This window comes from Lates calcarifer, linkage group LG8 (genome assembly GCF_001640805.2).
Source record: "Lates calcarifer isolate ASB-BC8 linkage group LG8, TLL_Latcal_v3, whole genome shotgun sequence".
NCBI lineage: Eukaryota > Metazoa > Chordata > Actinopteri > Centropomidae > Lates > Lates calcarifer.
Genome location: NC_066840.1, coordinates 19,416,174 through 19,443,404, shown reverse-complemented (window position 1 = coordinate 19,443,404; position 27,231 = coordinate 19,416,174). Strand labels below are relative to the sequence as shown.

General features: G+C 39.6%; 2 protein-coding genes across 5 annotated transcripts in view; one reads left to right on the top strand and one right to left on the bottom strand.

Annotated features, from left to right (window-relative positions):
- fam13b (family with sequence similarity 13 member B) overlaps positions 1 to 7,389 on the top strand; it is a 71,848-nt gene extending 64,459 nt beyond the window's left edge. Inside the window, exons 21-25 of the mRNA XM_018693702.2 lie at positions 269 to 352; positions 442 to 537; positions 737 to 1,110; positions 2,198 to 2,299; positions 2,575 to 7,389. Coding sequence (XP_018549218.1) covers positions 269 to 352; positions 442 to 537; positions 737 to 1,110; positions 2,198 to 2,299; positions 2,575 to 2,698 — 780 coding nt within the window. The 3' untranslated portion in view covers positions 2,699 to 7,389. The remainder of the gene's footprint in view (positions 1 to 268; positions 353 to 441; positions 538 to 736; positions 1,111 to 2,197; positions 2,300 to 2,574) is intronic.
- A 3,924-nt stretch (positions 7,390 to 11,313) lies between these two features.
- klhl3 (kelch-like family member 3) lies at positions 11,314 to 26,858 on the bottom strand. Of its 4 annotated transcripts, none has more exons than XM_018693714.2 (15): positions 26,731 to 26,858; positions 24,336 to 24,473; positions 22,911 to 23,017; positions 22,703 to 22,824; positions 19,199 to 19,361; positions 18,751 to 18,860; positions 16,550 to 16,666; positions 16,175 to 16,324; positions 15,922 to 16,039; positions 15,279 to 15,476; positions 14,460 to 14,561; positions 14,235 to 14,363; positions 13,530 to 13,670; positions 13,216 to 13,359; positions 11,314 to 13,127 (listed from the first exon to the last, which is right to left on the bottom strand). In XM_018693714.2, exons 1-15 carry the CDS (start codon positions 26,778 to 26,780, stop codon positions 13,099 to 13,101), a joined length of 1,818 nt encoding a protein of 605 aa, XP_018549230.1. In that variant the 5' UTR covers positions 26,781 to 26,858; the 3' UTR covers positions 11,314 to 13,098. The 4 variants fall into 4 exon arrangements, with proteins under 4 accessions (XP_018549230.1, XP_018549229.1, XP_050928477.1 ...); XM_018693713.2 differs by having other exon boundaries at positions 24,336 to 24,497; positions 26,731 to 26,848; XM_051072520.1 differs by lacking the exons at positions 22,911 to 23,017; positions 24,336 to 24,473; positions 26,731 to 26,858 and adding an exon at positions 21,737 to 21,863 and having other exon boundaries at positions 22,703 to 22,822.
- Between the last annotated feature and the right edge of the window lie 373 nt (positions 26,859 to 27,231).

The window sequence follows — 27,231 nt, the reverse complement described above, 5'->3', positions numbered from 1 at the left end:
AGATGATCCCACACAATATTACACTTGAATTTTTTGGCAGGCAACATTTAGACACAGTGGAATAGTGGAAATTGCTGTTTTTAACACTTTGACTTGTTTGTATTACATAATTTCTCATTTCAATGAGGCACACGGCAGATCACAGCTGTGCAGTATTACATTAACATCTGCCACTTGCACAAGGCACTGAAATAGAAAGTCAATTTACTGACTAAATGTCTTATATGTCATGTTACATGATTAACTGGGTATCTTTCTGTCTCTGTAGAAGATGACAAAGGAGCAGTTGTCCTGCGAGAAGACAGTCCTGCAGAAGAACCTGCTGCACTATGAAGGCCTGCATGGTCGACCGGTTAGTTACCAACATCACAAGTCCTGATCAGATTTCACTTCATCAAAACATAATTTCAATTTTTTTTAAACCAGTTCCTTCATCCTCAGGTGACCAGAGAGGAGCGTCTGGTGGTGAAGCCTCTCTATGATCGCTACAGACTGGTCAAACAGATGCTCACCAGAGTCAGCATCACACCTATCACAGTAAGTACAAATAAAAGTAACAATTTGGGAAGTCGTTCTTCCGATTCCGGTGTGTAGAGTTAAGAAAAACATGACTGAATGTAAGAAAAACATGGACAGTACAAAGACTCTGTGTTGTATTTTAAACAAGTTGATGGCTGTTTCCAGTATTACAGTGGGATATCCCCACCACCACCACCACCCTCTCTCTCTTCCCCAGGTGTCCCCCTCCAGTAAGAGGCGGAGTCAGACCCTCCAGCCAATCATAGAGGGTGAAACTGCCCATTTCTGGGAGGAGATCAAAGAGGAGGACGAGGACGAGCGGAAAACCGGCGGAGAAGAGGAAGACGAGAGGGATGAGGAGAGGGACGAGGAGGAAGAAGAGGAGGAGGAGGAGGGAGAGAGCAGCGGTGGGGAGATGCAGAGCTCCGAGGTCATCATGGCCGTCGACCTTGTGACCCAGACCGACAGGCAAGTGAGGAGCCAGAACCAGCCCGACAGGCAGAGCGACTGTCCAATGAGAGCCAAGCTGGAGGAGGGATCGGGGAGGCTAGCGCTGGACCTGCGACTCTCCAGCTCCAACGCCTCGTCCATGTAAGAAAAAAAACAACCAAAAACACACACACACACACACGCACTTGTTAGTCTCAGTCACTTTACGTAGACTTAAATTCATTTTCTGGAGACTTACTGGAACCACTACTTGCCCAACTCCAAACCTAATCCTAACCTTAACTACCACAGCTTGTTTGGTTGGATACCAGCAAATTCCCCCTTAAGTATCAGTCCCTATGCTAATCCAGAAAGCTAATTTTGTGTTTACTTTCATTCACTCAGAGACAAGCATTTGAAATGATGTTACAATCAGCAGCCTTGTGCTTCTTGCGCTAATACACATTGTTTTGAGTCATGGTCCCCAAATCTTGCTGGAATTAACAGAAATGTGAGTGAAAAATTGAAAGATTGTTTTTAAGGCAAAAATGCCAGCGAGTAATCTTTAAAAAAATGCCCAAATAACAGATGTGGATATGGTAAAGTTACCATGGTGACTGCTATTTAAGAGATTATTTCTGGCAGAGATGTCTGTTTATTCCTGTGGGCGTTAGGTGATTGACAGCAAGCAGAGCCTAACACAATGCACACAGTATGCAGCCGAGGCACAACTTTAAAAAAGGATAAAAGGGATAAAAAGCCTTTGTGTTAACTGTGATTAATTATCTAGTTTGGACAGTTCTGTGTGCCTTTTTTTCCACAATAATTAATCAGCTTTTCTAATCGTGGGAGTTCAAAACGCTCTGATTTGCTTCAACTTTGCAGACACCAGCAGGACTAATGTGAGACAAGAGGAAAGCACAGGTTTTATCTGCCAAGTGTGTAAATCTGTATAACGTGTCACTGAGCTCACAGCTGAAGTTAACACAGACACACATCTTTAATCTCCTCCATCAGCTCAGCAGTTTGTACATCCAGGTCTATTACCTGGACTAGATCACGATGGCTGATCCCTCACACCAGCACAGTTCACTTCCTGTTCTCCTTTCTTCTCTGGACTCAATTCTTTATTTATGGGTCAAGATCCAAGTGCTTCCTGTAGGGGGGAATTAATCTCATGTCTCCCAGCCCTAAAACTCCATTCTTACGTTACAATATGGATTAAAGTGTGCATCTCATCATCTTCTAGGCCAGAGCTGCTGGAACAGCTGTGGAAGGCCAGAGCAGAGAAGAAGAAACTGAGGAAGACCATCAAAGAGTTTGAGGAAGATTTCTATCAGCATAATGGAAGGTAGGTGGGAGGGAGATGCTCATCACACCATAGCCTCTTTTATTTAGCCTGTTCAAGGCCATTATTGTTCTGTTCTAGGATCAGGGCGTCCAAAGCAAGATGTTGAAGACTTGGAAAGATAAATTCAAAATTCATGCCTGATGATAATTTGTGTTCCTGATGCCTCATCTGCCTCTGTGAAAATACTGCTTCCTCTGAGTGGCTCCTCAGGGACCATTAGAGAGCTTCAGCAGGACATGAAAGCTAACTCTCCTTTTTTATCTCCTCTGTTGTAGAAATGTTCAGAAGGAGGACCGGGTGCCGATGCTAGAGGAGTACAGAGAGTACAAGAGGATCAAGGCCAAACTCCGCCTCCTGGAAGTTCTCATCAGTAAACAGGATTCCTCCAAATCCATCTAGACCCGCCCTCCTCTGCTATCAGCGCACACATCAGCCGTCATCACTGCTGCGAGGCCCCGCCCAGGATGTCCATCAGTCTGTCAGACATCACCACACCTGGGGAGGGTTTAACAAACACTCCAGCCAACAACAGTAACCACATCAGGACAAGTCGAGATTCTCAGTCAGAAATCATCATCACTGCTGCAGTCATGTCATGGAGAAAACAAAATTTAGAATGACTAGCTGGTTCAGAGTTACAGTAAACTTTGGAAAATTGAACTTTGACAATCTCAAAATGCCATCATACTACTTTTGTGGTCACACTGGTCTTAGTTACAGGCCTTCCTGAAAGCAGGAAACTTTCCAGTAACATACTGAGGGACTGATCTGTACTTTGGCTGCAGGAACCAAGGTAAAGTTTTGGTTCTTGGGTCACTGTTTCTGCTTACAGAAAGTCCCTGAGTTTGTAGTTTCTGATCACTATTCAACCCTCACACATTGCAACTGTTTCTTTATGGCGTCCATTCAGACTGCAACCAAACACTGGTTGTTGGTAGTATCAGTATTAGAACGAGGGAGGAAACTTTCTTCCTGACCAGTCAATAAAAAGTAATTAGTAAACAAAACATTGAAAAACAAACTTTCAAATGCTTTTTAATACTTTGTCAGTCTAATTCGCCAAATCTTTCCGAGTCTTGTGGCAAAAAAGTAAAGACGAATGTGCTATAATCACTTTTAACTGCTTAACTGAGTTACTTTGTGGTGCTCATTTGGCCGAGCACTATTAGAGAGCACTATGTTTGATTCATAACACATAACACATAACAGCAAACAAGCACTGAAAAGTTTGTATTTTTAACATTTTGATCACAAAGTCACTCCAGACTGTCAACTTTGGTTGATTTAAATGAATATATCATTCTCTACATGCAACTATGGCTGTATAAATCTGTCTTTTGCCAAATTTCAGTTTAACTTTTAATCTTAAATGTGACAGAAAGACGAGCATATTTACAGGAATTTTCACGTGACATGACTGCAGCAGCAGCAGCAGTCAAACTTCAGTCCTGTCAGCCACAGCCGATCTCTGCTGCCTCATCTGACATCATATCATCTAAAACATGGCCGCAGTTTAAAAACACGGAGAAAAATGAATCGTCACTGTGTTCGTCTTCATCATCATCATTATCATCACACTGACTTGACATAAGACTTTGCACTTCTTGTCTTCTCATGTCTCATTTCCTCATCTTCTGAGGAAAGGAAACATTCAGACTTTTTTTTTTAATTTCAGGAACTTTTCTGTTATCAATCTTTGTTCTTCATATTTTTTTTCCTTCATGTTGAGGAATCTTATCGGACAGCTCGAGGACTGGCATTTTAGACAGCTCTTCACTCAAGACACGCATTCGTTTGTTTGTTTGTTTGGGACGTTGTTCGGTGTATAAAGTCCCTCTTTCGCCTTGCATCAGGGAGTCACGATTTCTTGAACCTGCCTCCTTGGCGTGAGGTGATCTGATTATTTTATCCTGACAGTAGAACTTAATCTAACATCTTCACATCCTGGATGCTTCTGACTGATTTTAAAGTTAATTCACAAGGTTTAAAAACAAGTTTGTGCGTGTTATTGTACACATACGTGTTTGTTTGAGAGTCACTGCTGTTCACGTTGAGTGAAAAACAATATCTGTTGTATTCCAAGGGAAAATGAAAAAAATAATTGTATTAACTCCCAGTGTGACCTTGGAGCTGTTGTGAAAGACTTTTTCTCATTTTCTTTTTCATTTATTTCTATTCTTCAGCATTTTCTCCTACTTTTTATTTCTATTGTAGCAACATTTGTCATGAGGACGTACAGCAGGTTGGCATACAGGGGTGTTAAATAACTCAGAATTTAGTTTACTATAAATCTCTGATAAGAAATCACTGCTTTTAAGTTGTCATAAACTCTGACGTCTGAGTTTTGAAGTCATATGCTTGTGATTTTTATATTTCTGACATCACCTAAAGGCAGCAATAGACTGAAGATGTTCATAGGAAACAGAGTCTGATTCAGATTAGGAGATTTTATGATGTAGATGGATACAGTTGTTGCAGAAATCATTTGGAAAATTCTCTTCTAGTTGTGGTGGTTGTTGACAATTTCTTTTTGTTTGTTTTTCAGTTTGAGTGTTCACATGTTCAGTTTGCTGCACAGAGATATGGCAGGTTCAGGGGGATTATGGGTGATAAACACCAAGGAGAGGAGCCAGTATCTGTTCCTCTCTGAAACCAAAAGCATGTTGGTTATAGGTGAAGGTAGTCCAATCCAGTTTCCTGAGGGGAGAGCACAGTAAGCAGTTGCTGTGCAGCCACTGTCGAAAAACTCCAGAGATCTGACTGTAGCTTTAAAGGCTGTTTTATATTGATGAGGCACCAACACTGCCAGCACGTAGTCAGTGCTGAAGGTCTGATTAGCACATTAGCATCACATCTGCAAAAAAAGAGAAGAAAGTAAACACAAGAACAACCTCAGCTGTGTGTCTGTCCTTGGTCAAATCTGCAGTTATAATGAAGTTTCATTTCCTGCTGGCAGGTAAAATGAGGACAGGTGAGGAGAGAAGTCCACTTTGAGGTTTGATGCATGCCAACAAGTTTGTCCTCTTCATTTTTCTTCTACTTAGAGGCTATGTTGTCTTGTGTGAGATCAGATTCAAGATGAAGAAAGAAAACGCTGAATTTTGGCTTTATCTGGTAAAGTTAGTGAACTGGCTGTTGTAGGAGGTGAAGTTCTATTATCAGAACATCAGTAGCTGGTTAATTGTATTAATTGTGGGATATTGTAGCCATTAAAGGCAGATAAGACAAAAGAAAATGTGCTTTTCTTAGTGTATCGATGTACATTTACCTGCCAGAATCAAAGTTAACTGCAGTCTTTTGTCTGTCAGTGGACAGCAGATGTGACGGTTTGAAATCAAAGTTTTGAATGAGACTACAAGTTGAACTTTTTGTGTTTGTGAACAAAGTGAGGGAGGGTGCAGTGTGTGGTAAAGGAGGTTGTTTGATGTAAAAAGATGTTATTTGCACAGCATTCACGGAATGCAGCCCTTTTGTGTTTTTTTCATTTGTATTTCTAAAAATGAAGCACTACTTCTATACAAATATAAATATATACTGTACATAAAAAACACCCGAAGGAATGAATGTCAGAAATGTTTAAATTATTTCAAACATTACGTTTGGCCCCCTTTGGTTCATCATATTTGTGATGCCTTGAGAATGTGTTTTTTTTTTAATCATAAATATTACTATTACCATCATAACAATTATTTTGTGTGATAATGACGATAATAATAATCCTTTTGTATCTACTCACTAACTGTAAAACCAGCTGTAGAAATTAGTCTGGCACTGTGTGTGGCTAATCAAACATGAACTTGCTCCGTTTTCTGATTTATTTTGTCGCTCTGTGTAATATAAGCTAAAATAGAAGCAGTACTGTAGTGAGCTTGCATGGCAAACAAGAACATAATAGTACAAAAAACATGATGTATTGTTTCTGTTATTTGTGCCATGAAGCAGCAGCAATAATAAAACTTTGCGTGGAGGTTTTACAGTATGGGGTCATTGGTAATGATGGGTTGGATTGACTGTGTGTGAATATTTGAGGTACAATTTCTCTTTTTTTTTTTTTTTGAGTCTAGTTTAACTGTTTTCAGCCAGACACACACTGCTTAAATGTTGTGTTTTTACCACTGTTGTCAGCATAATGTTCATGTTGGCGCTGCTGAAAAACCAAAATATGAATAAATCTGTTGAACACAAAGGTGAACAGGGATTGAAAAGCCAATGACAGATGTGTCGCATCTGAAAACATTCCAGTTTTTATCATCATTTAAAAAGTGGAAAGAATACATCGTAGGTCTCTGAAGGGCTTTTCTTCAAGTTTTTTTTCTTTACGTTTTTTTGAGTGTGAAAAGGTGAGCAGTTGATTTATTTGGCGCCTCCGTTTTCTTAAAAGTTTTTGTTTTACATTGTGCCTGCAACAGAGTGGTAAAATGTTCACATGTGGTTCACACATTGTAAACTGTAAATGTATTCTGTCTCTGTCAGTGTACAGTATGTTTCATCATACAGTTACCTACCCAACAACATGCATGGTTGTTTTACACACCTGGGATTCACAGCAAGAAGTCACTGTCAAAGACGTCTCACAGGTCAGTCTCCTCCTGGAAAAAATGATCAGTTTTTTTGGTCAAAAAATTTAAATATACATCTTACATTTCTGTAAAGGGATTTTTGAGTAAGTAGAGGCCTTAAATTCTAAAGAACAGTTTGTCTTTTTCTAATAGACTTGTTCAAGAAAGGTGGAAAATTAGCTGAGCTGAGGAAACAGAATAATGCTGTCAGTGTTTAGATTTCTGTTCTATTCACAGACTCCAGTTACTATTGAATTTATGTGCTTCACAACATCTTTGACACTGAGTTTTACTGTTAATTCCTTTGACCAGAGAGGATTTCAGGCGGGACAGATTGTAAACTGTTCCCTCCTTCTTCCTCCAGGTGATCTGTGTTCTATCACATCAATATATTGTATGTATCTGTAAATGTTTTCATACTTTGTGAATGCTCTTTTTCTGTTATTTCTTCATTAACAACAAAGGATGAGAAAATACAATCAGTAACAAACATTTACACATGAAAATAAAATTTACAAGCTTGCCACATCAGTTCTCCTCCTTCTTGAATCAAATAAACCCAAGTAAACTGTAAACAGGCGTAGCATGCTCTGCCAACCAACCCTGTATAAATGGAGGTTAAATAAATTACAGCTACAAAAATCAATCAATCAACAGATTGTGAATTTCCTCCTGGGGATAGATACAGTCTTAGAGAAATAATGACATCTTAATCTATTTGTTGATTATATTTTGTATCATTAATCTGAGTCTGCAAAGAGTAATAAGTTCGAGATTTGTTTCAACTGTAGTGGAGAAGTATGAAGTATAAAGTAGAGTAGTTCACAATAGAGAAGTGTTTAGTTCTGCATGTAGAATGACTACTCTTAAGTTTTTAGGTCTCCCATCTCCAGGAGCTGTGTGTTTGTATTTGACTGTGACTAAGGCGTCCCTGACATGGGCACCTAAGGTGGATGGATGATAACACAATGGGCTCTTGGTGATCTGTTTAAATCCCTGTTTATATTTGTTTTCACTATACTGATATTTTGCATCTCCATAATTTTGTCTTCCATCCTGGCCATTTTAAGTCCATTTATGGTGGTTTACCATGTCGTTGTCATCAGTTTGTGTCTATTTGTGGTGATTTCATATTATTTTGCGTCTGGCTGTTTTACACCTGGATTTTGTCCTCGATTTTATTTGCAGCTTGCATCTCTTTGCAGTTACTCTGCAAACATTTTACTGCTCTTTTGTAATGTGCTCCATCTTGGTCATTTTAAATCAGTTTGGCAGATTATCATGTTAATGTGATCATGTTGTGTCTGCGGTGGAAATGCATCGTTTTGCGTTTATCGCTGGCTGTTTTACATCTATTACATTTCTCGCTATATTTCCTCCAGGTGTCATCACTTCGTCCACAATCACAAGTTCTTTGAGACCAGGACAGAGGCCTCCAGGTAATTCACAAACAGCTTTACATCAGCTGTCCAACACAGAGCACTGACATTAAATTGCTTATCAGAAGAGTGTAGTAATAGAAGTAATCTGCTATATAAAAATTATGTATAGGTAATCTGTATTAATGGAAGTAATCTAAAAGTAATTAGCAATATCAGAAGTAAGATGTAATAGTCAAAGTAATCTGTTACTATATGTAGTTTGCAACAGTAAAAGTTATCTGTAAATTTAGAAGTAATATGTAATAAGAAACGTAATATGCAATGGTAAAAGTAATCTAATATTACAGGGAACCGTAAAAGTCATCTGTAATATAAAAGCAATGCAGAAGTAATAGTAATCCAAAATAGAAGTAAAAACGTCACGTTATAGTGAGGTGTCAAAAATGTCAGAAAATGTCATAGTATACTTGGGTGTCAAAAATGGTTAAAAAAAAAGTCATAGTATAGTAAGGCATCAAAAATAGGGAATAGACGACTACCTACTTTTGCACATCTCTGCGAAACATGGACGTCTCTCTCATCTTTGACAACGCCTCTCTGATCATGGACGACGTCTTGGCGATCGTGGATGATGTTTTGGATGAAGTGGTGACACCTGGAGGAAATCAAAGAGAAACATACATACATAGATAAATATTCAATATTACAGCTGAACCAGAACAGAACAAAATATTTTTATGCCATGACATTTTTGATGTCTTACTTTAACGTAACATTTTTTCTTCTATTTTGGATTACTATTACTTCTGCGTTGCTTTCATATTACAGATGACTTTTACAGTTACCTCTAATATTAGATGACTTTTATCCTTACATATTAGTTTTCTTGTCACATATTACTTCTAAATTTACAGATTTTTACTTTACAGAACTTTTATTGTTACAAACTACATCTAGTAGCAGATTACTTTTACTATTACATCTTACTTATGATATTGCTAATTACGTTTACATTACTTCTATTAAGATAGATTACTTATACATTATTTTTATATAGCTTCTCTGATATACTGAATACTGAACATAAACAATTTAATGTCAGTGCTCTGTGTTGGACAGTTGATGTAAAGCTGTTTGTGAATTGAAAATAAAAAACAAGGGCCACCATATTGCCAGGAGGGTGAAAGAAATGAAATATTAAGGATAGAAAACATGATTACTTCTTCAACAATAATAAACTCCTGAATTAAACAGATTCACAGCTTTCTTGCAGGATATTAAAATGTTATGTTCATGTTTGCATCCTTAACTGTAAACAGTACACAGACACAAAAAGCAAAACATTTGGTATAACTTTTGGAGTGGGTCAGTTTTGTAATCAACATTATCATAGTAAAATGGTTAATTAAACAGCTGCTCACTGCATGCTCAACCCACAAAATAACACCACCCATATACCTATCCATCCATCCTTCTGCTTCCACTTGTAAAAACACCTTGCTGTGTATCTGTCCACAGTGAAGAGAAGATAAATTATTGACAGAGGAAGTGTTGAGTCAAAATAAAAAATCAGTCTCTGTTGTGCTGCTGCAGGAAAATCCGTGTTCATTTGTACATTTTTCCATTCCACCCAAAACAGGAAAAGGAAGTCCATTTTATACAAAACATCCTAAAGCACTAAATGCATAAAATTACAATTTCTGTAACATTTTTTGTAAAGAAAGCTGTTTAGTATTTGTGTTCTTCATTAAAATTATTAATTCAGTCAGAAAATGTCCAAATCATCTGTAAAAACAGCTCACAAGCTTAAACTATTAAGTCCAACCATCACAGACCACATGATCGCACAATATCAACTGTTTAGTTCATTGTTTATAATATTAAAAATATAAACATCTGTACTTAGTGAGAACATCATTCATCTGAAAATGTCAGGGAACATACCACTTGACAAAACAGCCTCGCCTCATGGTCCACTTAGTGGCTGTTCTGGAGCTTTCAATGAGGTCCTCACCAGTTGAGGTTGATGTGAATGTCAATATCAACAGCTCCACATTAACTGAGGAAAGTCTACTGGTTAATGAGAGATGCAGTCTATGAGTGGTCAAGTCAAGCTGTTTCCATGGAAAATAATGGATTTTAAATATTAGACACTGCTATTTTTGGATGTTTTAGCTTATCTACATCAAACTGCATATAGTTAACCACAGTCTATAGTTTTAAATGTGTTAAGACTAAAAAAATGCTTTTTTCCTATGGTCCAGAGGATCACTGGCTTCCATTTTATTCTGAACATTTGCATTTTAAAGAGTGTCTTCATCATGAGCAGGGGTGTAATCATTTTAACACCAAGACCAAAACTGTGATACCAACAGTGCACAATATAGCGTTGCAGAGATGTAACCACAATACCAATCCCTCCTGCTGCCACCACTAATGTAACAAAATTATTTTTTTATTTTAAAAATTAACACTATGATGCATGTAAATCACAAAATTGTTATTCTTTTTTAAGTTAGGGCAAGTTGTATGTGAATGCATTTGACCAAATTTATTGTCTTCCAACTGCGTGTGTCATGACTATTTTGGTCCAATCATGAGTGATCAGTGATCACACCTGCGGTACAAGGTAGTCTAGTTTAAATAGCTGAAGATGAATAATAACCCTGAGACTGAAACCACCACCTCCCTCTGACCACTGCCCCAAAATCCAAGACAAGAACTGAACCATTGATTTACACCCCTAATCATGAAGCATATCCAAATGTTACCTTATTATAAAGCTCTCACTAATAATGTGTGCTCCAGACCTCAGCACTCCAGATCCTGTCCCAGTTGTCCTGTCTGTTGAGGCAGAAGTATGAGCTCCGAAATCCACACATGGAGAGATTTCCTCAAAAGAAAAAACTGGAATATTCAGTGATGGATCACTTACATTATCTTGAGCAAATATTTTATACTGAAATCATATGAAATGAAACTGACACTAGCAACTTCCTGGAAGACATGAAAACACAATCATGATTTGTTACATGGATGGAGCTAATGTAGCAAACATTCAAAAACAACAGTACAGGATTTTAAGTATTTTATATACTTCTTTGTCAAAGGGCTTTGAAATGACAGCAGGTTGTGTCCAGTTTCTCCATGGTTTCTAGAAGATTGTAGACAGAAATGAAAGGTTGTCTGAGAAAACCTTTCATCAAACAGCTTCAAAAAATCTCTTTTCTTCATAGAATCGAAGCTATGGCACCGGTCAGTCAGCTAAATAACTACATTTAAAATATACCCTCTGTCATTTGTGAGTAGAGCACAAGTGTATAACATTATTAGGATGAGAAAATGAAATGAGAACCTCACTTTGATATGAATAAATGCTATGTAATCAATTGAACCAAAACAATAAATAAAAAATCTTTTACATTACCATTTTACAGCTGAATTTCTACAGTGCATTTTGACACACTCCCTTAGACAATGAACAGAAATAATGAATCATTTCAGTTTGTTACTAAGCAATAAAAAAATCTCCAGCATTATTCTGACTCTGATCACTATAACTGGCACATTTTTTAAAATAACTTCTGATGAAATTATTGGCCTTTAAGTGTTGAGTTTAAATGCTCCCATGAGTAAGATCAATAACGGAGACAGCCTGACAGCAGGTCAGTGATCCAGTTGGTCAGTCAGAACAACGGGCAGAAATCCGACCGACCAATCAGTGAGTCAGCCGGCCAGCCAGCCCGCCGGTCTGTTTCAGTCAGTGCAAGTGTTCAGTGCATCAGTAGTGCGTTGACAAAGAATCAGCTCAACTGGCTGGGGTCTGAAGCCACATAAGTGCTTTTCAACCTGTTTGAAAACAATCTCAAAAATATTAAATATGATACTTAATTTGCATATAAGATGTTTTCAACATTCTCTAAATCGTCTTGCAGCTCTCTACGTCTTTCAGTTGAGAACAAATACTCTCTGGCAACTGTGGCCCTCTGCTAACAGCACAGCAGCTCTCTGCAGAAGCTGGTTTTCCATTTAGTTCAACAGCTGGAGCTGCTGACAGTGAGCACAGGAATCAATCAACTTGGTACATTTCTCATAATCCAGGTAAGCAAATAGTTGCCATAAGCTGATTCGTATTCATTATTTTTATTTTTTTTTTTTTTTAAAAAGGGCAAATTTTGAATTATGCTCCTTCAACAGCCAATCACAGGCCTGCCCTGATTATTGCAGTGACACCATTAACACTGTGAGCAGAGTGGGCCTGAAATTTAGTAGGTTTGTGCTGTCAGTTGATTGAGTTGATGTCTCAGCTGGTGTTGTAAAGTATTCAGTTCCCTAGGTTAGATGCAGTCCACCTTTACACCATTCAGCATCTACACCACTTCACTCCACTTCCTCCACTTCTGTTTGGCCCATTGATGTCAGTTCCTCCCTGACAACGAGTCTTTCCAACATCAGCAACTGAGCGAGCCGTTACGTCAGCTGATACAGCTGCTTCTTATGTGCTTGGCATTTGAAAATCTTACTAAGACAGAGTTCTTATGAGCCTGCTCTCCTGTGGCTATTGCTTCTTATCCAGTGCGACAGTGTCCTTAAAAAGTCAGGATCTCACAGGGCTGTACAGGAAATGGCTTGGAGATAGCAACAAAATCAGGTTGTGGGTTAGCGCCAAACCACCCTCCCCCTCGCCAAGATTCATCTGTGATTGTGTCAGCTGAGGATCTGAGAGCGTCCCATCCATTTGGACAGTGTTTATCGCAGGCGTTACTTCTCTATTTGACTGACGAGCTTCGGACGTCATCGTGAGTCTATCTCTGAAACTGACTGCCAAGGCATAGCTGATGCTGTGGGATGCATGCGGTCATAATGGCTTGTCAATCACTGCAACTCCTGAGGGAGTGAGAACATGACAGACAGTGAGACAGAGAGAAACAGCTACACACAGGTAAAATGTGAAGACCCTGTCATGTTATATTACCAGCATAGCTGCGTCCGTTGCTCATGTTGGTGGGAATGAGGCTCCACTTGTCTGTGGCTGGGTTGTAAAACTCTACGGAGGAGAGGTTACAGGACCCGTCGTCTCCTCCAATCACATACAGCAGTCCGTTAATGGCACAGACACCTTGAGGAGGGAGTTAAACATTTACCATCATTGCTTGATCCTTATACATTTAAAAAACCTAGACTGAATCTGTTTCTAGTAATTAAAATTATAATCTTGCCAGTTATAAAGGAGGAGAAAGTGAAAAATAAAGTATGTTTTAATGAATAGGTGTGAGTGTGTGATCTGACCTGCATTTCGTCTGCACATGTTCATGTCACAGACCAGTCTCCAGGTGTTGGTCTGTGGGTCGTAAACCTCGACACTCTTTCTCACTAGAGGTCCGTCGTGTCCTCCTGCCGCATACAGCTGACCGCCCAACACACCCACACCTGGACCAAAAAAAAAAAAAAAAAAAAGAATTGATTGGTTTTAAATGTTTGATGTCACTACAAAAAAGTGCTCAGCCTTTTACTTTTTACAGCAGTTTCCTTTCAGTTGATGAGGTGACCAAAGGTCTTTTACTCAGTTATAGACATAGTGCAACTGTGACATTTTACACTGCTCAATTCATTCTGTAGAGTCATTCTCTATAAATTCCTCTGCTTCTTTGAAGCGATCTAAATGGATTTCCAGCATAGAGAACGGAGTGTTTATTGTGACAGCACTGCACTGAATTATAACAGATGTGTTGTTTTGCAGGTTATTGTTTGTTTGTGCAATTGCAGATAAAATCCACTGGATGGTGCTGTTGCTCCAGAGAAAACTGTTGGCAAAAGCATAATACTGCATGTTTTACTACAATATAATATAAACTAAGCTTTGTAAACCTGTGTATCTTCTATGAAACTTCTTTAGGTAGAAGAGGCATGGTTTGCTGCTTTTATGTACTGTAATGTATGTAGAGTAGGGTTAGGTATAGTGTGTGTGTGTGTGTGTGGTGTGTGTGTGTGTACCTGCTCCACTGCGCCGTGTGCTCATGTCAGCTACATAGCACCACTGATCAGTAACAGGGTCGTACTCTTCCACTGTACTGAGACACTGACGGGATGCTCCATCGTAACCTCCTACTGCATACAACTTACCTACAGACACACACAGACATCATCATTAAAATCAACATTTGAATGTTTTATTTTAACTGAAATGCATAACCCAGGTCACACACACTTTATTCTTACCATCAACCACCCCTACACCCACACTGCTGCGTCGGGTGTTCATGGAGGCTACATACAGCCACTCATTGGTTTTATAATTGTAGGCTTCTACTGTCGACAAACCTGGACGAGAGAGAGAGGGATACAGAGAGACAAAAGAGAAAAGAACAAAAAGGCAAACAAATTAGTGAACAACATAGGTTAGAAAAAGATCAGTCTGTGGGTGTTAACAATTTGCATTAATTTGGTAGATGTGTTAAGAAAAGAGAGTAAAATGGCTGTACTAGACAGTTGTGCTACTGCAAGCAGTTATATCTGCTCATCCTAAGGTAATAATACGGTAATCAAGAGAGGAATCAACCAGATTATGATGCTAAATCTGAAAAGAAAGTAAGAAAATTTATGTTAATGAGGTGGACAAGGAAACTAAATCAGCAAGTCTTTCTCTCTACCTGCCCCATATTTACTGCTCTCATGTTCATCTCCATTTCATTTTTTCCAGATATTTCATAACAGAATTTTAACATTTTTAGCCAACTGTCTTCCTGCAGCTAAACCATATCAGAGCAGACCATAAAAACTCATTCACATTACATTGTTTCCCCAACAATCTATGTCATAGTAAGGCTTTTTTCAGCTCAGCTGCTTTAACAGATCATGCAAGCAAAGCCTGAACAGTTTTTTTTGTGTTGCTGCGATGGTGATTTCCAGATATGCACAGTAACTGTTGATCAAAAGTGGACAAACACCATAAAGCATTAACTAACTACTAATAACTATTTTAGCCACACTTGTGCAACCCTGTGATGTGTGTGATAGAAAGTGTGTGTAAATTTGTACCTATGCTTCCGTTAAAGCCCCCCACAGCATACAGTAAATCCCCCAACACAGCAGCTCCCAGTGTACTGCGTCTCTCCTGCATACTCGCTACCGCACTCCACTGGTCTCTCACTCCATCATAGACGTCCACCGTCCGCTCTCGCAGTGAACTGTTGAACCCCCCGACTGCATACACACGACCTGCCATAGAAACAACACCTGGGAAAGAAGAGAGAATGAAATCAATAATTAAAAAAACTGAAGGTTATAAAAATGAATTAAAACAGATTATTGGAGTGATTCTATTGTTGAATTATCATGCCTGTGCTAGTGGTTTTGGAGGTGTTACCCCATTAACAGACTGCATACATGTTACATTGCTGCTAAAGCCAACCTAAATTTTTTAATTTATTTTTTACTCTTCAGGCAGTTAATAGTTTCAGTTCATTTCACAACAACATGACAGAGACTTCAATTAACTGTGTGAAGCAAAATTTTTACTGAGATTGTGTCAGCTGATGTGTTGATTCAGCTCTGTGGAGGAGGAATTCAGTGTTGTCGTAAGTGGTATATTTCAGTTACTGTGTCACTAAACTGCAAAATCACAGTAGAATAGCTGCATATAACCTTAAAACACAGTCATGCACAAGATAGATAATCTGACCTGCTCGACAGCGTCTTGAAGGAAGGTCAGCTACTTGGTACCAACGGTCTTCCTGGAAGTCATAACACTCCACGCTGCGGATTGCCTTGGGAGCCTGACCACCGACTACAATCATCACCTGTACATGCACATGCAGAGTTAAGGCTAGACAGCTGAATCACTTAGGTGTGCTTACAAAAGAAAATAATCAGTAATTGATACTGCAAGTTTACTTTCAGCGAGAATCATGTGAGATGTATGTGTTTTTCTTCACCTTGGGGATGCTGATAGGTGTTCTTGGTCGGGTTCTGTCAGTCTTGATGAGGTGCCGCTGGTCTGCTGGCAGCAGATGATACTTCATTGCCTCTATAAGAAAATCTTTACAGGTGTTGTTGTTCTTTATCAAAGCCTCCTCCTCCACAATCTGAAACAGAGACACATTTCAGCCAAATTTTACCTTTATTTACAAAAAACTCTGTAATTGATACATTCAACATCTGATGTCACTCAAAGCCTTCACAGTCAAAGGGCTTAGTTTAATGTTTTATGTGAGCAACATGCACAATAACGCAGTGGGCCAGTGTGAGGTGGAAAAGCAAAAAGGTGAAGAATTTAGAGAAAGCAGAACAGAATAGAGAATCTTTTTTACCTGTACCAGGTAATCCCTGGACAGTAGTGGAAGTCTGACATGCTCCATCAGTTTGGGCATGTACTCCAGACGAGCCGGCTTATCGTGCTTGATCCAAGCTATCATAGCCTCAAACACCTGGGAGAGAGACGGAGAGCAGAGTTAGAGAGCAGTGAGGCAGAGAATATATACACACAGAGACAAAGACACTGAGAGAGGATGAATTGTTAAAATGTATTCACATTGCTAATCCCTAGTCATTTTTTTGAGCTAGAAATAAAGTGACTTGTAAATATTAGTACTCGTCTTTTTTTAAGCAAATTTTTGTGTGAAAATATTGGTTTCTTTGGGATGGGAGACCAAAATGGAGAGGAAATTATTTAAATTTTACACTTGGACTGAACAGATGTCCTCATTGTGGGCATTGCACATGACATGCCTCGCAAGCTAAACGATTTCACCCAGTGTTAGTGTGAAATGCATTATTCAAGCTGTGGATACTGTGTTCTTTCATAGTGAAAGACCAAAATGGATTGTTTGTACTTCACTCCCAGCAGGATGTCAGCACACTGAGGGTAGCAGACCTTTGTTTTACACCGTTTTCTATCCAATACAGACTTTGGTAAAGACACCACACCCTGTCAGTAATCTATTGCTTCAAATTCACTGATTTACACACATTCACACATGATCATTTCCTGTTCCACTAAGCTGACTGAGTGCTGCTCCTGTTTTTCACAAAGGAACATTAACAATCCTAGTTGAGGAGAAAGAGGGTCATTACGCAACGAGTACCCAGACTTTCTCCTCTTCCTGGGTGCGAACTAGCCCTCTAAAATCAAAACAGTAACCTTCTACCACCATACAGCATAGGCTACTTCCAGTTTAAAGTTGCACAGGCCACAACACATTATGTAGTTCTGTGTGTTGCAGAAAACACACAGAAGTTTCTGTTGACCATACCACAACCTTTGTGGCTGACTTCACATAATACCATACAAACTGTAATTAAGACCACCTGAGTGGGGAAAAAAAACCACATCAGCTTCATAGTTGAAATTTTGAGTAGGAAATATCAGAACATTCTGTCAGCTAAGATTTCTCCCACACTCACTACAGATGTGTCTGACTGAGGTAACTGATTGTGTCTCCAGATGAAGCCGGTTTGATACTTCATGGACAGTATGACAGTGCCTGGCTCCCTCTGTGTCTCTGTCTGACTGAACCAGCAGTCACCTTAACTGCTGCTGCTGCCTCTGACAGCAGGATGACACACAGATGCCTCCTCAGACTCCTCCTGTTGACGGGCTAGCAGCAGACACAGATGCCATCCTCTAGAATATGTCTGCTGGCCGATGTCATCTAATCAGACACAGTGAGCATGATGAGGACCTGTCCTCAGTACAGTGAACTTTCTCAGCTCCCACTAGAGTCAGGATTTTCAGAGGCGACACATCAAGTCCAGGTGATGAGCAGGTTTGGTCAGTTCATGCTTTTTCTTCTTCTTCATAACAACTTATCCAAAAATAAGAGAGATATATCATTCACCCTCCTGCACATGTTGCCTCAGTTTAGCTGCCCCACACCATACTCCTGTACATAACTCTGATGTTTTACCTTAAAATGAGATTTTATTGTCTTTATTCATCACTGGAGATGGGAAAATACCAAATTTCAAAACAGGCAGAGAAAGTAAAAGCTGGCATCTCTGCCATAGCGCAGTTATGAAATCCTACTCCACCACAGTGTGTCTCTTCTGTGCTGCCAGCCGGGCACTAGAGCTGAGAGTATTGGAGCAGACAACAGACACAAGCTGCACTGTCTGCTGCTGTGTTGCCCTCAGTTGTTCGTCACCCATCTCTTCTTCCATCAGTTAATTTTGTGGTTTGGTCATTTTAAGACTTGGTTTAGAGCTTGTCTCACTGTTGCTCCTTCATTGCTCTTTGTACTCTGAGGCAGCTAAAAAAAGGTGCAATGAGTCGACTAACAAACCGCATGATGACTTGGGGACTTCTTGATGCATTGACTTTCAGAGGACAGTCCTAGCTCTTCCTATACTCAGGAATTCTTAAAAGTCATCAGTAATTATTTCTGTTTTTGTTATTTTGTGTTCCTGGAAAATCCTTTATGAACCAATTCTCACATATCTTTTCACCCACAAAGAAACAGACAAACTTTGATTAAATAGTTGAAGTGTGTGTGTCTGTGTTGTGCTGTATGACCTTCTCCTCTGTGGAGACTGTGAGTTTATCACTGGAGATGAGGCTGCACACTTGCTGCAGAGTAAGGCCGAGAAACTCCTCACCCTGCACCACCTCTGTGAAATGCTGCTCTGAGAGACACAAATGTGCAGGGTTACACACACAACACAAACTAAATATTTTACCTATTAAGCTGTGTGACATTCAAATACAATACAAAAATCTGTCAGAGCTAAAACGTTAACATGTTTCTGCTGAGAAGATGCCTCTGGTGTCCTTTTCAGTATTTAACAATATCACTTTCAACATGACATCTCTGGACATGTAGCAGTTTTACAAAGATTTCAATATTTTTCAGGGCTGGTGAAACAAAGTGTTACATAAAAGTAGCACCACCCACCACACCACACACACACACACAGTGGCAAAGATGACTCAGGATTTGTGGTGTGAAGAGCGAGAGGCTTACCAGCATATGCGTGGGCCTGGTTGAGAAGCTGTGTGCATGTGTGCAGGTCAGCAAAGGCTCTGATGCCCAGACAGTTGGTGGGGTGAAGCTGAGACTGTAGGAACTCGCAGCAAACCTGACGAACATCCATCAGCTGGAGTAGACTCGCTGCTGGCAGCAGAACCTAGAAATGGGACACACACAAAGTCAATTTAAAACTCCAACTGGATTTTATTGGAAAAAGATGTCGAAAATCTATACTCTAGGTCCTATCACATATTTTAAAATGTCAAAAGTGTTTAAAAATAAAACAGTGGAGCAAAGTTGAATACCACACACAGTCAAAGATTTGGGAACATTTGGTGGCAGGAAGTCAGTTAGATGTTTACACATGCAACCATTCTCCCTGTTAATAACTCCTTTATTTCAACAGTCAGATAATTTATTCAGGAACAACATGAACACTTCAGTCTTGGAGTCAGAAAGCAGCTCTTGATGGCCCATATGTTTGCAAATAGAGCTATTCATATGATAAGGCTATGGTGTATTTCCGTTATTGGGTCATTATGAGGCAAGGAAATGGAGGCGGAGTTGGACCTCATGTCAAGTGATAGATAGGCTTTGTTTTCTGTAAACAAAAACCGCTTAATCACTCAGACTCAGAGACCAACAGAATTAATTGCCACCTGTGGTTTGCAGAGGCTGTTGTTCAGCAGAGTTACATTTTGTGGTTTTCAGCTGCATGTCTTTTAACCACAATTTGTAAGCTTCCCCATGTGGCAAGTACGTCACTCAATAAAAAGACCTCAAGTGAGAGTGAGAGAGTAAACTGATATGTGTTTGCACTGCCAAATTAAATACTCGTACAACAGCCCCTGAGGATGCATCACGTTTGATTTTGTTGGCCACACACAAATATAATATTGACATTATTATATGATACTAGATATTGTCTGAGATTGATCACTGTAACATTGGAATAGACCTTAAATCTATATCTTCTTGGTCTCAAATGTTGCAATGGTCAGTCCTAAATGCTGCCAATTATATCAACATGTATCCATGAAGGTATTTGTCAGAGGGATTTTTCTGTCTGTATTGCTCAGCCCTGCAGTCATCCTAAGTCTGTTAGCAAGACAAGCAGGCAGTGCACTGTTGAAACTGTGATGCTACCAGACAAAGCTATCCTTTGATACATCTCTACACATTAGCTTAACTAGGTCAGTGAGACCATCCCAGTCTGCCTTTACACCTCTCTGTCTGCACACTCACTCATCCTCTGAGTGTGTATTGTTACTGTCCCCTCTGTTTTCTAGCCGCCCTGAAGCCTTATGTTTCCTAAAAGGGAGCATCAGGCCCCCTGGAGCTATGCTTATAACAGCTGTGACACACACGCACGCACACACACACACACACACACACACAGACAGGATTGAGGGTAGCACAGGCAACACATGCACTCTCTAGGCACTTTATTAGAAACAACACATTAACACTGGGTAGGGACTTCCTTTGCTCTCAAAGCAGCCTCAGTTCTTTGAGGCATGGATTCCACAAAATGTTGGAAAAATTCTTTTTAGGTCCATGTTGACATGAGTGCATCACATAATTTCTACGTATTTGTCAGCTGTACATACTGCAAATCTCCTGTTCTAATGGATTCTGTTGGACTGTCATCTGCATGCCTCATCAGAAATCCAGATTCATTGGACCAGGCAATGTTTGTTCAGTCTTCACCTGTCCAGTTTTGGTGAACCTCTGTTCTTGGCTGACAGGAGTGGTACCCAACATTGTTTTCTGCTGTTGTTTTAGCCCATCCCCTTTAAGATTCAACACATTGTGCGCTCTGAGATGATTTTCTGCTCACCACAGTTATCTGAGTTAGTGACTGTCGTCCTTTCTGTCAGCTCCAACCAGCCTGGCCATTCCCCCCCGACCTCTCTCAACAACAAGGCATTTCCGTCCACAGAGCTGCTGCTCACTGGATGTTTTCACACCATTCTCAGTACACTCTAGAGACTACTGTGTGTGAAAATCCCTGGATATCAGCAAGACTCAAAGTCACTGAGATCACATTTTCCTAAATCGGATGTTTGATGTGAACATTAACTGAAGCTCATGACCAGAAGCTATACAATATTATGCACTGTACTGCTGCTACCTGATTGGCAAACTGGATAGCTGTATGAATAAGCAGGTGCACAGGTGCTCCTAATGAAGTGCTCAGTGAATGTATGTTCAGTTTGAAGAAATGAAAAGCATAAGCAATCTTTTACTGAATATTAGCCCCTAGTCAAAACACACACGTCACACATTTACAAGTGAGCCAATCAGGCAGGCACGCCGCTAACAGTGGGAGGATTTCCTGCCTCTCTCCATGCACACTTCCTGTGCTAATAATCAGAGGAAGTATCCAGCCTGCAGCTTGATCCTGGTGCATTTATTCAACCCCGCAGCAGGGCCATGCAGTTACCAAGAGTAAATGCCACAGAGATAAACAAGACCTCAATCCTGTGCTTTCACAGCAAACTATAGCTCGCAACCATTACCAGCTCTTACATCCCTGGTAGTAAACATCTTCTCCTCAGGCAGGTTGATTTTGGCCACTCTGAACTTTAACTGAAAGAACTGAAGCAATCAGGCCTTCAGGGACGACTTCCCTTGTAACAGGAAAAAACTGTGACATCTATAAAACCAAGAGTAAAAACAACATTTTACCAGCCAGCTTTGTTACTTTTTTTGGTTACATTTTTGTCTTACTTTTGTTGCATTCTTTTATCGAAAAGTCCATTACACACAGACAATAACTAGATATTCAAGCAAATTTTCTCAGTGTATTCATTATGAATTAACTGTAACAAACGAGGGTTAAAAACAGAACTTATCAGGAATCTTCACTGACATTTCTGAATATAAAGACAGCTTCCCTCTTATGATGCCTGTAGGGTTGTTTGCCATTTTTTCAGTTCCAACTTGTTATTTTCCTGACTTCCATTCAAACAAGTGAGCAAAAACAAAGTTCCGCACATAGAAAAAGGTCAAGACAACGGCAGTGAGACATTTCCCTCTCAACAACAAGGAAGTTTTGTAACTGTGTGACTAATGCTGTGAGCCCAGATCTTTTTGCTGGGCTGCTTTGATTTAATCACCCACACTGTAAAACAGCGACGAAAATGAACTACACTAGTATTCAGAAATGCTGGTCCCCAGGCAGCGGCAACATCTTCAGAACTGAATACTGCAACATTGAGAGCAGAGGACAGGAAGAGCTGAAAGGGCTACATAGACATTAGCGAACAAAAAGGCTTGCAGGGTATAGAGGGAAAAGAGGCTGATAATCTCTAAGCTAATTTCTCTTACTGCTGCTGATACATGATACAGAAATTAGGTTAAAAACAAGGTAAAGGCCACCATAACAGAGGAAAAAACTGAGAAAAAGACCAAGTAAAAACAGGAAAACTTTTTTGCACTCCCTTCCTCTTTCCTCCTCCCTCTTCATAAACACCCTAATACACACACTCTCACCTGGACGTTGTCCTCTGTGACCTCAATCTCAGCAGTGTAGATGTAGTCCACCAGTTTTCTTAGGGTCTGACCATCCACCTCTCTGATCTCCACCTGGTGAGCCTTGCTCTCACTCATATCACCTGGACACAGAGAAACACACACAGTTAAACACGTAACAGTGCACACATCAGGTATGATGTGAGGAAAACGTATAGTATACATCTACCTGTGAACATGGCACAGAAGTAGGGGCTACAGGACGCAAGGACCACCCTGTGAGCTGGCACTTCAACGCTTCCTGCAATCAGCTGGACATCACACAGCATCTTTTTACTGAGGGATGAAGTAACAGAGAGAGAGAAAGAAAGTTTAAATCTGTTCATGTTTGTGATAATGTTGTGTAAAAATAAATATGCATGCAGGAGCCAGAAAAAGAGTGCATCCTTGAAGACAAGTATGGGTAGAACGGCTGCCAGAAAATGTGTCACTTTAGGTGTTAATTACCAGGGATGTGCTTAAAAATATCCTGTACAATACATGGATTTGTTCCAGTTGGGAGCTTTATTTTTCAGTATCACTCTCAGACAAGACTGGCATACAAATTTTAACCTGACTTGCTTGACTTGATGTATCATCTTACCCTGTTCTCTTTCTAACAAGGACCATTATGAAAGTAAGCTTTTTGTTTTATTTTTGGGCTGGAACTAATTAATATTTTCATTATCGATAAAGTCAATTATTTTTAAGATTAATCTATAAAATGTTGGAGAACTGTGGAAAAAAAGACCATCCTAGTTTCCTAGAGTCCAAGTTGATGTCTTCAAATGACCAACAGTCTAAAACCAAACATATTCAGTTTACAATGAAACAAAACAGAGAAAAGCAGCAAAACTTCATAGTGAAGAAGGTGAATCTAGAGAATAATTCACATTTCACAATATTTTCTTGAAAATGGCTATAACAATTAAAAATTGTGTTTTAATCATCATCAGCATAATGGTATGTGAGGTCTGAGTGGCTGAAGTATTTATCTATCTACAATATCTACCACATGGTCGCTGCTATCAACTATCAACATATAAGCTTCAGTACATTGCATGTGATGTTTTTAAGCATTTAAGAGAGAGATTTAAGAGTACCATAATAAAACCAAGGGAGCAGGAATTTTTCCAGGTCAGAAAGCCAGAATCAAAATGCAGCATCTTGTTCTGAGGCAGCTTTGCTCTGTGGTCTGTTCAGGCAGACAAAGTGTGATCCCTTTGATCTCTTCTGAAAAGGATTTCTGCTTGTGGAAAACTTTGATATCGGCACAAAATGGTCTTGAGGAAGCACTTACTTTTTGACTTTGGTGGACAGACACTAAAACACGATACTTATCAGTGAGATGTTCCAGATAGCTGGAAGGTAGGAGATTTTTTTGAGGTGTACTTCTCTCTTAAAAAATGAATTAGTTCCTCTTCAGGCAGAAGAATTCACTGCTGCACTGACATTTCAGACAAACCAGGTGAACCAAGGATGAATCTTATGTTAATACATTATTTCTGACTTACAAAGCAGGCTACAGCCTCTTCCCTTGCCCACTGAAAATGGCTGACCACAGTGAAATGGCCATTATGTACAACAGAGACAAACACCACTGTCAAAAACACACCTCCTCAGGTCGTTCATCAGCTGGAAAGCTTTCCTCATGTGCGTTTGGTTGAAGGTGTGCATCCCTCCATTCACTGTGTCCTCCTCCGAGTCTGTGGTGGTGCAGTTTGGGCGTGGTGAGGCCGGTGTGGCCACCAGACTGGTAAGACATGAGAGGCAGTGTCTGGATCATTGGAGATAGACGGTGACCCAACAGTTAGACAGACTACTTCATGGTTCATCTCTAGGGTTTTTAAAAGATGGTGGGACAAGGACAATAAACTGGAACTAACGAAGCCTCCACAACCTAAACACAAGCAGTGGTTAGATGAGGTTGTGTTGTGCTATACTACAGAAAAGACAGTGTGGTAAATGTACACTGGATATGAGAGGCTGTCTCTTCTCACTGACCCATCCTCCTTTAATAATCCTTAGTTCTTCATGGTAATCTGCTTTGGTTGTCATGGAACTCAGATGCTGCTGTAGAGTCTGCACAGTACGTACTTTAAAATAAGGATTTTATACATCCTTTGAAGACAGATTTTTCTATGTTAAAGATTATAGCAGGAAGATGGAGGTCTCCCATCTGCCCCTCTCAAGTTAAAAGGTAGAGCTGCATAGCTCATGTCTAGGGCTGCAACTAACAATTATTTTACAATTTATCTGATTATCATTTTCTTGAGTAATTGATTAGGTCTATATATTATGTCCATCACAGTTTTCCAGAGCCATAGGTGATGTGTTCATATGTCTAGTTATGTCCAGCCAATAGCTTAAAACAATGACATTTAGTTTACTATCGTAAAAGACTAAGAAAAGCAGTAGATATTCAATTTTGGGAAGCAAAAACCAGCCTAAAAAATGTAAACAATTAAAAGATTATCAGAAATACTACAGATTAATTTTCTGTCTATTTATGAATCAATTCAATTCTATTTATCTGTTTTGGGGGGGGTGGAGAAGCACTTAATCAAAAAGCTTATAAATCAAATGAGGACAAATTGGGCCAAGTGTGATGGAGACGGCACATTAACCGTTGGAAATGTTCAACAAATTTGAGATCCTGATTTCGGTGAGGCTTTTTCTCCATGATACATACAAGGTTGGAAAATACAACTGAGAGAACAACAGCAACAGAGACCCTGAGATTTCTCTGTACTGTACCAATACATCTATCCCTTTGATAGTTGTAATGGGCAACCTTGGGAAAAATTGTAAAATAATTAGCAGGACCAAATCATGGTAATGTTGGACTGATGCAGTGAACAGTGTGATAGAGAATTTTAATTTGTCAAGTTAGTTTATTTAGAAAAAAACAGACAGGGACCCACAGATCTAACACATTGGATTTATATTGACCTTCATAAGTAAATCACCGTATCATCTATGACCAATGATCACTCCATATCAATATATAACATATTTCTATCCTTCGTTATTATTTACTTATTTGTTGGCAATATGAATAATATATCACCAGCCTTGTCTTTTAAGCACTCGTCAGATAAATACACAAAAGAAAGGAGGAAAAACATAAATATTTCCTGGTACCCAGTGTTTTATAAAGCATGTTGCCCACACAAAAGAAAATCTGCGGAGTAATCCTAACTCTGAACAATACTTTTATCAATATGTAAATTAAGTTGAGTCAAACTTTTAACCAAAGGTGCTCTGCACTGAGCTGGGAGCAGGTGGCAGGAGGAAAACAGAAACTAGAAAACATGACAATCAGCCAGAATTGATCTGACGGGACATTAGCTTGGTTTAAAGTTTCACAGTGTTTATTTGAAAATACCTGACGGTGCATGTGCTACACTGTATGTTATCTGGACTTTCATTGTGACTCATCTTTTGTCTATGAAAACAGTTTGAGCAAATAATGATGCAGCATTTACAAGTCATGGGAATGTTGTGTTAAAGTCAGGACACAACAGCACAGCAGTACTTAATAACACTGAACAGCTTGTCTTTTTGTGTCCAAAAATCTTTGGCAGAAATGGTGTTTGTATTGAGTTTGTTGTGCGTCAAGTTGTCAGCTTTGCTAGCTCTTAGCATTTGCTAATCATTTAACTAACATAAGCTTATGATAGCTGCCGTTAACTGCCATAAATCACCGACCATCGTGTCTTGGAAGCCAGTATACATTTAGTTCACTGTCTATAAGCAACGACCTGATGGCGGCCCCCTAATGTTAACTTGGACTTTGGTTTTCAGCAGCCAACGATGCTAAGCTAACTTACCGAAGCTAACTAGTCAACAAGGCTAGCTTGGGTTCGCGTGCTGGGAAAGTGCTCTTTTGACTGTCCGTGCTAGATTTATGATCAATGGACCATGTGGCCTAAAATGTTGTCCAACAGATGTACAAGCAGCGTGAATCACAGATTTACTAAATAATCCGCACCACTGAGCCAACTCACCCCAACGACACACCGTCCATCCTCCCGGAGCCAGAGACCACAGCAGGCATGAGCGCTGCACACAGATCCTGTATTACGGAGAGGACTCACTCCGTCGTTTAAAAAAAGGCACGGACATACGTAGCTTCGTACCCCGGTATGACTCACGTTGTGGGAAAAAAGATATTTATTATATTTATTTATTATCTATCATGATGTATCATCACTCTTATATTTACAGAAAGATATTCAGTTTTTAGTGATTTGATCTCAATTAAATTTCTGTCCATCGACTAAATTTAATTCTTTTAGCTCTAAAAGTAAACATACCATCTTTGAACCACCAGGCATGAGATAAGATGATGGGTTAATCTACATGTAAAGGCAACAGCATCGTAAATATTCATAGAAGAGGAAGCATTCTTTGTTGTTACACGGAAAATGCCTGTAAGAGGATGCGGTTCAGTTGCCACATATTTGCTTTCCCAAACTGACAATATAATAATTTTACAGCCTAATGTT